At 40.6% G+C, this 12,792-nt stretch overlaps 1 protein-coding gene across 1 annotated transcript in view; it reads right to left on the minus strand.

The window, feature by feature from the left end:
* Nucleotides 1-12,792, minus strand: part of LOC145985584 (uncharacterized) — a gene marked incomplete at its 3' end in the record, with an annotated part of 265,494 nt that overhangs the window by 357 nt on the left and 252,345 nt on the right. Inside the window, exon 5 of the mRNA XM_083119654.1 lies at nucleotides 1,202-1,301. Within this exon, the coding sequence (XP_082975780.1) occupies nucleotides 1,202-1,301 (100 nt within the window). The remainder of the gene's footprint in view (nucleotides 1-1,201; nucleotides 1,302-12,792) is intronic.

Genomic DNA, 12,792 nt, shown 5'->3' on the forward strand with positions numbered 1-12,792 from the left:
AGTGGGATCCGAACCACGTGCCTTCGGGGATCGAACCCGAAACCCTTTGATTGAGAGGCTACAGCGTTACCACTACGCCATCGGGGAGGCTCTCAGCGAGCCAGCCGTTAACGGATGATAGTAACTATTATTATAATCATTATTATTAAAATTTGGGAATACTTTTATTAGGCTACTCAATGCAACATATGAGCGAATATATGGCACAAACGATTTCTTTCTTTTTTCAGAATATTAACACAATATATATATATATATATATATATATATATATATATATATATATATATATACATACATATATAGTCGTTTACATATTATTTTCATAATTTTAAACCACTCCAAGAAAAATCTTTACAACTTTGGGAAAATTTTAGTCACGAATTTATGCTGCGGACTTCATAAAAATCTCAATTTTATAAGTTGTAAAACTCTCTCATGGTACCGTTAAATCTTCACATTCTGACTGGATTTCTGTGTTTTACAATGTGCTACTTATTGAGTTATTTTTTCTCCTTCAGTTATTCTAATGGAATATGCTAATGACCGTCATGCATATGTGCTCTTCCCTTTCTTCTGCAATTGAACGAAGAATGTCAATTTCCAGAAATGACGTCGAGTGACCAGTTCCCTTCCCTCCTTAATTAAACCGTGTTTGGTCCAACCTGTCCTCTTTCTCGCGCTGGGCAGTTCTCGTGCCAATCGGATACGATGAAAATGTCGTCTGCCGAACAGCGAGAAACCAGGGAAGAAGCGATTACGCACATTTGTTGCCACTTCATAGTTTAATAATAACTTTTTTTTATGTCTTATTAAAAAATATAGTTTTGCCAAGTTTTAATGGTAGTAGGCAGTGTGCTGCATGCGCATTTGTGAATTACCGTGACTCTTATTTCTGGCCTGACTTCCATTCAACGTAGGGGGGTGACAGTAGATAATGACAACGTCACGTTATTTCTGCTAAAAGGTTAATACAACATTAGACAAGCGCAGGAAGAGCAACAGCTTAGGCCAAACGCAGTTTAATTGTTTATTGATTTGGCTTATTTTACTTCCCTTTTCTGTCACTTTTGGTGGGGATGAGTGATAATATGATGAAAAATTGATGAATGGACACTCAGAAACACCCATGACATAGAGCATCGTCACTTGCACGTTGGTGAAAACAATGTCGCTGTATTTGAAGATTCTTGGTACTTACTGTAGTAAGGTACAGATGGCAGTGCAGGGTTCATTGGGGCCAGAGGCTTCGGCGACGACTTTTCATCTGGCGGTTTGGGCGGTTGAGGGGGCGGTGGAAGCTGGAAAAAGACATATGCCAATTAAATTCCCAAAATCTAGGATTAAAAAACATCAAGTAACATCAATTGAGAGGCATGAAATGAGGACTAAAAGTGGTAAACGTTGTAAGTGCCAAAAGCGAAAGTGTTGGAAAATCGCATCGTTCCGCACGTCAGCCCGTAAGAACGTTCACACTAGTGACCTCTTTACACGCCCTTAGAAATACTTAAGGGCTACCAGCCACATTTCACGTTTACCACATTATAAAGCATGGCACATTTCACAGTTTAACGTGGAAAACGGTGTTTGAATTATTGTGGCACTTACAGCGTTCACCAATTTTAGTCTTCAAATAATTTACAAACACTGTTTTGGATAATAATATTATATACACATACACATATTTATAGTAGCGGCGACAAAACTGGGTGGCAAGAACAGTTTACTTTCTCTTGTAGACAAAGCGTAGCATTAACAGGTATAATGTTGGGGCAAGAAGTGGCAAAAAATGGGTGCATCTACCCCCTATGCCACCCTAATGGTCGCCACTTTATGTATACAGGATGATTCAAACGTCTCTTGACATTTTAATCAAAATACATTTTATTGACAAAATTGACAGTAGTGTTGAAAAGTACTGTAAAATAGAAGACAAACTCGATACATTTCAATGCAGTGGCCCTGTAAGTCTACGCCTAGCACCCAGCTCTCGTGCAGAGACCGGAACACATGCTCCAACATAGCTGATGTGATCTTCCATCCGCGGTCACATTTTTTTCAAGCGCTTTGCGAGGTGAAAAGTTACTGGTTTTCGAGCGGGTGAATTTCTATTTCTTTGCTTCCCAAACTTTAGTATTGGCATTGTTTACAATTTACTACGGAAAGAACTACTTAGTGCCAAAATGGATTTGTGAATATTGCAATGTGTGAAAATCTTGAAAATTATTTCAATCATCCGCGATCGTCAATTGCATTAAATGCGTTTGACAACAGACCAACTGAAATTTGAAAAAAATGAACAACTGCGTCAGGACATCCATCTTTCACCTTAGAGACGTTAAGGAAACAGTATCAGGTAGAGTGCTCATTTTTTCAGTATAACGTACCATGTAGAAGCACTGAATTCTTGGTTTTCTTAATTTTTTTGGGATCTCCTTCCCCAACAGAAAACGTCATCCCACGTCACTGATTTTTATCCCATCCTGAACACCATTCATTAGCAATATAAGGAAAATGTCAAGAGACTTTTGAATCAACCTGTATAAAGCAGTTGTGACAAAACTATAATAACTAACCAATCTCCGTGGCGGAGTGGTTAGCATCACGCCCTTAGACTCTATATGTCCCGGGTTCGATTCCCGGCCTGGGCATGAGCGTTCTTTGTGATTGTTCCTTCAAGAATTTCATCATAATGGTATTTCTACATTTTGTATTGTATGTGGGCGAAATTGCGGGCAATCCTGTAAAAATTGGACGTGTACCAACCAGATGCCTTACCTACATTTCAAAACTTAACACCCAGCAATTAAGCACAGAGCCCTCTCCCACCATCCCAAGCCCATGACGCACCCCCATCCAATAAAGTAGCACATGTTCGTCCATTCTTGCCAAATCCTTTAGACTCAAGTTCACCAACAAGATAATAATTACATATTTTAATGTTTTTAAAACGCAAATATGAGAGTTGGGACTGGATCTACAGTTTTGCCTTACGTGGATCCAAATTACGAGGCTGGCTCCCAGCTCCCACAATTGTTACAAATGTTTAAAACTGAGAATGAAGATTTTGTCCTACTGCAAATATTGCCATAACAGCGTAGATATTATACTTAATTATAATCATTGTCTTGGCATCTCTAGAGCCGCGGTGGTCAAGTCGGGAGTCGACCGTCGTGGAGGAGTGGTCAGCGCAGGGCGCTACATCACCAGGGAGACCGTGTTCGAATTAAGACACGGATGTTTGTGTCGTCCTAAAATGAGAGAAATTAAGAATATTGAGTGAAGGCTGATATGAGCAAACAGAGAAAGAGAATGACATGAGGCGACAACCTCTTAGGGGTTTAAAAGAAAGTCGGTAAGGTCCCTGGCTGCTATGCAGGAGACCCAGGTTCGATTTCCGGAGTGGGAATTTTACCAGCAATGCCCCTGCATTGAGCAGCTCTGGGGTTCGCCCAGCCTCTAATGACTGGTCAACCTTGGACAACTGGGAGGGGAGGGGTTAAAGGCGATCGGTGATTTGGATTACATCACCACTTCAAATAGCCGAGATAGTGAATGCGTTGCGACCAGGAGCGTATATTCTAGGCTAGGATGACTATAGCCCAAAGACTACAATACAGAAGAAAAATCGATTAGAAAAAGTGTGTAAAGTTGTTCGTTTCAATGAGACGATGGGTTATTATCAGGAGTTATTATTATTATTTTGTGATTCCTGATTTCAATTTTTAACCTCAAAACATGAACTAGGAAAAGCCCTTACCTCTCAGTACATTTTTTAAAAGTTCGAACACTGCACCCTGCAGTATACTGAGATAGCACAAATCTTGAACACAGTTACTGTTTGGGGCCTACCTCCACATTCCCCACGTCCTTCCATGCTATGTTGCAATCTGCAGCGGGTAGTTCTACCTTGGTGTAACTAACTGCTTTTACAACAAAGCTGGAATGACCGACTGTATCGTGCAGGTTTTACATACACACATAATTGTAGCGGAAGATTTCTTCATTCTGAGCGAGGTACATATTTTGCCAGATATTTATACACATAGTAAATAAGTTTACGCTACATAAATAATCAACACTGTACTGAATTATATGGAGCATAGCTGATGCCGTGAAGAGAGCTACAACGAATAAAGGGACGGTTCTTTTTATAAAAAATAACATCGTCGACTGTTTAAACTTCCACGCCTCCACTCGTACATACGCCACGAATCCGTCTTCCGAAACAATCATGAAGTAAATAAAGTAAACACACGCTGGGAATTCATTGCATGCACAATCGTCATTCGTAACGCAGTATCAGCACGAAGCTGAGTGGAATTTTATTTTGAAAAACAAGGGGAGGAAAAACATGCATGTTTACTGTGTATACTTGATTGAAACATGCATACTGACTAAAGAAGCAACGTAACGGAAGTAACGCGTTAGTTTTTCAGTAACTGCGTTAATATCACGTTATTGAAATTATATCAGTAACTTGTTGATTTTAGCAGCACCAAACAGGTATGTAACTAGAAAAATATTTCGGGAGAGGTCCATTCCAGCTTCCAAAGTGCCTCTTATATAATAATACTAGTACTAGCAGTGCCGGATCTACACATTTTGGGCCATCCCGCAAAATATTACTAAAGGACCCCTATATATAAAATACACTTCCTTGTGAAAGCAAATGTCAAAGTTTTTGCTGTTATCCAGTTTCTTCAGAGAAAGAGAGAGTGTGTGTACACACACTATATGTATATATACATGCATCCTCTGTACAGCTAGGTAGGTAGTATTATACGAATAGTTTTCATTCAGAACTTTTGAAAAATCATGTACTGATGAAACGTTTTATGTCACTTTTTATAGTTGTTTGAAGATAAAAAGATCAGCTGGAAATGATGGACCAATATCAGTTTCATTATATTTCTGTAATTGATCTGCTTTTGCTAACAGTTTGTCATACGTTGGGCTGGGTATACAAATCCTATTTGGTGGCCCCCAAAGTAAATAGTAATTTCGTTCTTTGATTGATTGATTTGCTTTATTTTACTTCGCTTTTTTGCCACTTTTGGCTAACTAGCGAAAATGGGGATGACGTGATGGAATTGATGAATGGACACTCCCAAACATCCATGCCCAGGTCGGGATTCGATCCCGGGACCCCTGGCGTCGTAGCGCGATGTGCTAACAGTTCCGCCACGGAAAAATTTCGTTCTATCTACAGATTTTTCGTCTTTCTTCCAGTAAGACCCGTTCCACCTCTGAACTCTGTACGTATAGTAAAATCTCAACTAGTAGTCCTAAATCACAGAGCTGGAGAAGAAATTCTCGCTGTTTCGAAGAAACTAATGATTAGTTTGTAGTATGGAGCATTAAACGTAAATTATTAACCGGAAACTGCTGCATCTCAGCCAACTTAATTTAAGAAATTATTTTACTTTACCGTATGTATGTGGCCTTTTCTTTTTTGCTCTGCAGTCCTGAACACATTAATACGTTTATTGTTTTTCACACAAGTACCTAGGTATATGAATAGTATGTATGTAAATGGCATGGAAAGAGCCACGAAAGGCTTACTTGCTCATCCCCACTCCCGCGCACTGCGAGGTTTTTCGGTTTATAGATCCGGCACTGAATATTAGGAAACAACATTAATAAATCTATTATTATTATTAATAATAAGTATTATGACTCGGAATAGGTCTGTTTATTATTATTACACGATAGGCAAAACTACATAATAACATACATTCATTGTATACTGGTTTCCAGTTAAAACCACATTTTTTATATATAAAATTAGCTGTTCTACTAAGTAAATTAATGCCATGATAGATAGAAAAATGCAAAACGTATAGAATAGAAAAAAAACGTTACTTCCAGCTGATGAAGAGTGAAGTCTCTGATTATTGCATATTTTGTTAATATTTTTACTACTCTTACGTATTGATTTCGCCAGACATTGTTAATACACAATTTATTCATCCCGGCCGAATCGTCATTTTCGTGTAAATTCTGACGAAGCTGTTGAAATTTATATTATACAACAAATAATATGTACAAATGTATTTTTGCGTTCTGACAAATATCTCGGGGGGGGGGGGCGGTTTAGGATTTCTCTGGTCTCGTCCTCTAAATACGTCCTTGGCTTCAGCAACTCTGGTACTGTGCAGCCGCCCACGTCTCGTTGTCGTTGGAGCAAGAAAAACAAAGATTTTTAGACAAAATATTTTGCTCCACTTGAAGTTACAACAGGTTCCGTGACACTTACCGACTGGATAATGATTCAACAAACTTCGCGTCGCTAGGATACAGGCGAAGTTCTTATAACTAACTCATGCAGGTTAGATGTATTTCACGCACCATAACATGAATATGGTTTATACGAGCTGAATATAACGTTAACAATACACATAAAATAACGAAATAAATAAATTGTGTCAGTCGCAACTGTCAGCGAACAAACATGTCCTGTTTATCTGCATCCGCCATCTATATAACAGGTGGTTGTGCCTGATAGGATTTCTTTCACCCCGGCAAGAGAGTTGAATTAACCCGAGACACGGCCGGGCGAGCGCTCTGAATGGCAGATGAGAGCTTGCAGGTCGCTGATATCCGCGAGGGTACAAAAGCCCGGGTTTGAATACAGTTGGGGAGAATGGAGACAACTGGCAGCCCTCAGGACAACTCTGCTTCCGTTCAACAAACTCCGAGGTACAGGGTACTGGTCGCTGATGCTAGGATTCTGATGCACTAAAAACGGAGATCTCGAGGTTCAAACGCACCGAAAGTAGAAAATAGAAATTCCAAAAGCACTGGAAAATGTAATTACAAGCTAACTGGGGCTGAACTTGGAATTACAATCTTCAAAAGCACTGAAATATGGAATTACAGCTGAAAAGAGGGCTGAAGTTTGAATTAGAAGTTTCAAAAGCACAAAAAAACATGAAGCTACAAGCTGTCAAGAGGCAGAAATTCGAATTAGAAGCTTCACAAGCACTGAAAAAATGAAATTACGAGTTGAAATGTGGCTGAAGTTGGATATAGAAACTTTAAAAGTACTGAAAAATAGAATTATAAGCTGAAAAGAGGTTGAAGTTGGAAACAGAAACTTGGAAAGCACTGGAAAATTAAATTACAAGCTGACAAGTGGGCTGAAGTTGGAAATGGAAATTCCAAAAGAGACTGAAGTTGGAAACGGAAGCTTCAAGAGCACTGAAAATTCACAACACAAGCTTCAAAAAGGCTAAAGTTGGAAGCAAACTTCAAAAGGACTGAAATTTGGAAGTGGAAACTTAACAGGCCCTTGAGATGGGAACGTAAACTTTAAGTGTATTGAAAGAAGGAAACAGAAGCTTCGGCAGTTCTGTAAGTAAGACAACACTGAAAATTTAAATCGTAGATACTCTTAGAGCACCGTAATTGAAAATGAGCATTACAAATTTTAACAGCACTGAATCACAAATCACTGGGAGTGGGGAATAGAAAGTGGATCAACACAGAAACTTGGGAGACAGAAATTCCTAAAGTGGAAATATATGCTAGAAAGGCCATGAAAATGCTAAGGAGAAACTCCAAAACACTGAAAGTAAGATGCGGCAGGAATAGGGGGGTGGGGGGAGGTGAACTTCCACAGCATTGAAAGAGAGATTAACAAACTTCAAAAGCATTGAAAGCGAAGCAGGGGTAGACCAATTGAAGACAACAAAAAATAAAATAAAGTTGTAAACAGTGGATTTCACTGAATTGAAGCCGAAACCCGCATGGAAAGAATACAACATTTAATGGCTAATTCCGGTATTCTGATCGTCCAAATTATTGTTAAAAATTTAGTGGACGCCCTGTACATAACAAGGAATTAGATTCCTAGTGTACCATTGTCGAGCGTGTACTGTGGCTCTTTTTCCTTGCCCCCTTGAAACATAATTTTCTTTTTGGGGGAGGGGGTGAGAAATGCAGACGCATTTGAAGAAGAGTCAACCAAGGATTAGGTTTAGCATCATGTGATTGTTCACAGAGAAAAATCTAGCCGCTTCAAAGAAAAGGCGCAATGCATTCATAAAATTGCAAAATGGCCCATTTTTATTTCTCGGGTAATGTACAGAATTCCTCTTCTGCGAATTGAGAGAAATGGAAGAACGTTACGAGGTGCAGGAGTAGAAATGGACTTGCAAATGAAGGGAGGATTGCGATAGAAATTTCATTCAGGGACTGTGGCGTATCCGCGATTTTTATCTCGTGGATGTTTTTTTATTATTATTATTATTTTTTACTTTTTGTGGCGGAGATTAATTATACCCTAAAACCAGTGGCGCCACTTTTCGCCACTTTTGCCCTTCACTATGCTAAACCATATATACAAATGGAAATATACTGTCTTTGTCCCCCGCAGTTTTGGCACGTTGCCCCCCTTCGGTTTTGGAACCCAATCGCCACCACTGCTTAAAATCATTCTTAAAAGAGCTTTCAATCGTTTTAAACATGTTGTTATGAGTTAAAACAGTTTTAAAATAAATTAACATTTCGTTCAAATTATATTCTAGCTAAGCCTATTCAATCATTACACAAAAATGACGAGGGCTATTGGCACCTTCAACACTAATATTATTAGTGTTATTTTTATTATAATCAATATTACTGGCAAAACTCAGCAAGATTCATAAGAACTGATGAGGTTGCGTTACGTAACTACCCAAAGCTGCTGATATTCTGCAAGTCTCGTAAGAACTGAAAGAACTGATCAGATTGCGTTACGTTACTATCAAAATCTAGTGATATTCTGCAAGGGTCGTAGTAACTTATCAGATTGCGTTACGCTTCTACCAAACTCTAGTCATACTCGGTAGAGCTCATAAAAACTGATCAGATGCCAGACCAATTAATCACATGTGTTCTACCAATTTCATACTCACTCCGATTGCTGACTGAAGCGGTCAGCATTAATTTTGGTCACCATGTATTGTTTTTCACCTCTCTGTCAACCCCTCCTCTCCCCATTGATTCAGTATGGCATTTCAAACAGCAGATTGGAGGGGAGATGTGCCAAATTGAACCACTGGAGACACCGCTATTGGACTTTCCAAATACCTGTGCATCAATCGGTGATGAACCTGTTCCGCGTATCATGAAAATAATCTGTCCCATTCAATTTGGAACAACGATCCATTTTGCGGACAGGCATCCATAAACAAGAAGTGCGTAGCTTTTCGTGTGTTTTGTTTTAGTTACGAGGTTAGTGCCAATAACATTCTGGTAGAATTTTCTTTCATTTTATGGCGAGGCAAATTAATAGGGAAGTCAACATTACTTTGTTGAAGAAGCTCATTGAACGCATACAGTTTTCTGTGAAGATTTTTAAAGTTCGTTGTCAGGGCTAATTTCAAACGTGTATAAACACAAGTTACTGACTAGATCGAGACAAAGTTCGGAGATGCAGTCACAAATCTCGTCCCCTTATTCTCGTTCTCTCTTCATCTCCTTCTAATTCTCTGTCTCCTTCTGTCGTATGCGCTTTTTCTCTCATTTTCTCTCTCAATTTTCTTCTTTTCTTATCTTTAATTCGTATCTTTCTTGGGCCTCTCGATGACGTTACCCCCGTTGCCTTGTATTCAAGCGGCTCGGGTTCTATCCCTTCCCTGGAGGCACATTGTGCAGCGGTTCGGATCACACTTTAAACTGTTGATCCAGTCCCTTTGATCCTATTTGAAAATAAAGTGGACCTAAATCAAAATCGTATCTTTCTTTCTCATTCTCTTACATCGTTTTCCTTTCCTTTTTAACTTTTCCTCCTTTCTTTCTTACACTCTTCCTCTTCCTTCCTTTCTTTTTCTGATGCTGCTCCCCTTCTTTCTTCTCCCTTCACTTTCTTTATATATATACAGCTTGGTGCAAAATTCCGTTTACAACTCTTGGGAGGTGAATCGCCAAGTAAAAACAAGGAAAAAATGCCATGTGAAAAAATGTCGAAATCGGCACCGTTTTCGAGTGACAGGCATGCGAAAATCGCCTCACACCATGTGTAAAGTACAATAACTCAAGAAGGAAGAAATATATCAATGTCGGATTAAAATAATACAAAGAAAGTCGTGCCTGACGAATACAATGGTGCAGAAATTGAGGCCCAGTGTAAATTGCGCAAGGGAACTCTCAAAGAAAGTGGGGAATCCCATGATGGAAAATATAGGAAATTTGCTACTATTTTCTACATAATGTTGAGATCGGAATGTAGGCAGTAAAAAATGACGACGTATGTCCACATGTCCCACTACTGCTGGGACACCCTCCCACAATCGGGAAATAGGAAAATAACTGCAAATCTCCTGTTGCACACGGTTCTTATTGCGGTACGAACAAGAAAAGAAACCAAGTTGTCGCATGTCCCACTACTGCTGGGACACCATTCCAAATGGAAATAAATACCGGAAAATCATAAAAAACGTTTCAATCCCTTAATGTTGACACACTACTTTGCAGTACGAAAAACAAAAGTTAAACAATGGCCACATAACGTCAGGCTGTACATACTACAAGAGAGCTCCCCAAAGAAAGTGGGTAATCCTCGAAGGAATGAAGACGGAGAATGGCGAGAAAACGCACACAATGGCATGTAACATTTCCAGGCACAGCACATCTGGAAGGGATTCCACTGAGAAGCGCACAACCTCCGCACATGCAGATCGATGGTATGAAGTACAGCGATCTCCAGCATCTTCACTCGCACCTTTCACTAAAGGACACTATGCGGTGCTGATAGGGGCTCACAAACATCGGTATACTCAGAGACTTTGTTGAAAATATCCACCATTGACTTCAAGACAAAGATGGCATCGGCGAAGTACTGATTGTCTGATACGCGCAAATACCTCTGGCATGTCAACAATTGTCCCAGCAGCGGCACTAACACGAGCAACGAGGTCTTCAGCACTTTCCACAAGGGTTTCATACACGAGCCTTTTCATTTCTCCCCATACACAGAAACCCTGTGGTGTGAGGTCAGGGGAACGAGGTGGCCACGGTAAAGGTTCACCCCTGCCAATCCAACGATCGCCGAAAATATCGTTGAGTAAGGCCCTGGCTCCCCGGTCGAAATGTGTGGGGACGCCGTCGTGTAGAAACCAGATACGTTGTCTACCTGCCAGTGGAACGTTTTCCAAAAGTTCAGGTAATACGTCATGTAGAAACACCCGATAATTCCCACCACACAAAGTAGAGGGCAAAATGTACGGGCCTATCAAGTGGTCACCTACTACGCCACACCATACATTCACTGCGAACCTATGTTGATGATGGCGCACAATGATTGCATGCGGATTGTCCATATCCCAGACGTGGCTATTGTGGCTATTGAACATGCCGTCCCTGGTGAACATTGCCTCATCGGTCCACAAAACTATTGTTGGGAAATCCGGAATGGCAAGAGTTTGTTGCACGTACCATTGGCAGAAATCCATGCGTAGGGGAAAGTCCGTGGGCAGTATGTGGTGCACCTTATGCAATTTGTATGGGTGAAATCCCTCCTCCTGAAGAACACGGAACACATTGCTATGGTGGGTTTGTCGCGTACGAGCAACGGCACGTGTGCTGGTGCCAGGTCGGTCTCGTATCGCGTCCAATACGTCCTCTTCAAATTGCACAGTGCGCACAGTGCGGGGTCTTCCACAATCCCACCTACGGGGTAGTAGAGATCCAGTTTCACGCAGTCGAGCATCAAGTCTTTGAAAGAGTGCATTTGCTGGTAACCGCCTATTGGGAAAACGTTCGTGATACGAACGCCGTGCTTCACGGCTATTTCGGTTTGCCTCTCCATAAACGAGATGCATGTCAGCAAGCTCGTGGGTAGAGTACTCCACCATTGTCCTGTTCGAGAACTGCCCAGCAACAGGGGCACTTTCCCTCCGAGTGACGGATCACAACTACCGTGATTAGCACCCACGTAATGTCACACAGGTGTCCACGCAGTTTTTGCAAACCGAGAAAGAACACGGAATACGTACTCTACGTACAATATTCCTTGGCGCAATTCAACCACACACACAGGCCAGACTAAACTCCACGCTGCGACACGCAGAACAGACAGGAAGAACAACGGTCGATTACACTCTCTACGTAGTATCCACCAACGCTAATACGTAACAGGTGACCTACACTCCCAGCGCCTCTAGTGGGGCTTCCTGTATAAATTAGCTGAAATCAATCTCAGCGTAATCTGACGGCATAGCGTCATTTTCGGGTGAATTTCCTATTTCCCGATTGTGGGAGGGTGTCCCAGCAGTAGTGGGACATGTGGACATACGTCGTCATTTTTTACTGCCTACATTCCGATCTCAACATTATGTAGAAAATAGTAGCAAATTTCCTATATTTTCCATCATGGGATTCCCCACTTTCTTTGAGAGTTCCCTTGCGCAATTTACACTGGGCCTCAATTTCTGCACCATTGTATTCGTCAGGCACGACTTTCTTTGTATTATTTTAATCCGACATTGATATATTTCTTCCTTCTTGAGTTATTGTACTTTACACATGGTGTGAGGCGATTTTCGCACGCCTGTCACTCGCAAACGGTGCCGATTTCGACATTTTTTCACATGGCATTTTTTCCTTGTTTTTACTTGGCGATTCACCTCCCAAGAGTTGTAAACGGAATTTTGCACCAAGCTGTATATATATATATATATATATATATATATATATATATATATATATATATACATACATATATATTTCCTTCTGGCGATGACTCGACACGGGATGAGACTTGTAACAGCGTCGACCCTCCACGTGAATGAGATTGCCCGTCTAGTT

Source organism: Lepisma saccharinum, chromosome 3 (assembly GCF_977018435.1).
Source record: "Lepisma saccharinum chromosome 3, izLepSacc3.1, whole genome shotgun sequence".
Lineage (NCBI taxonomy): Eukaryota > Metazoa > Arthropoda > Insecta > Zygentoma > Lepismatidae > Lepisma > Lepisma saccharinum.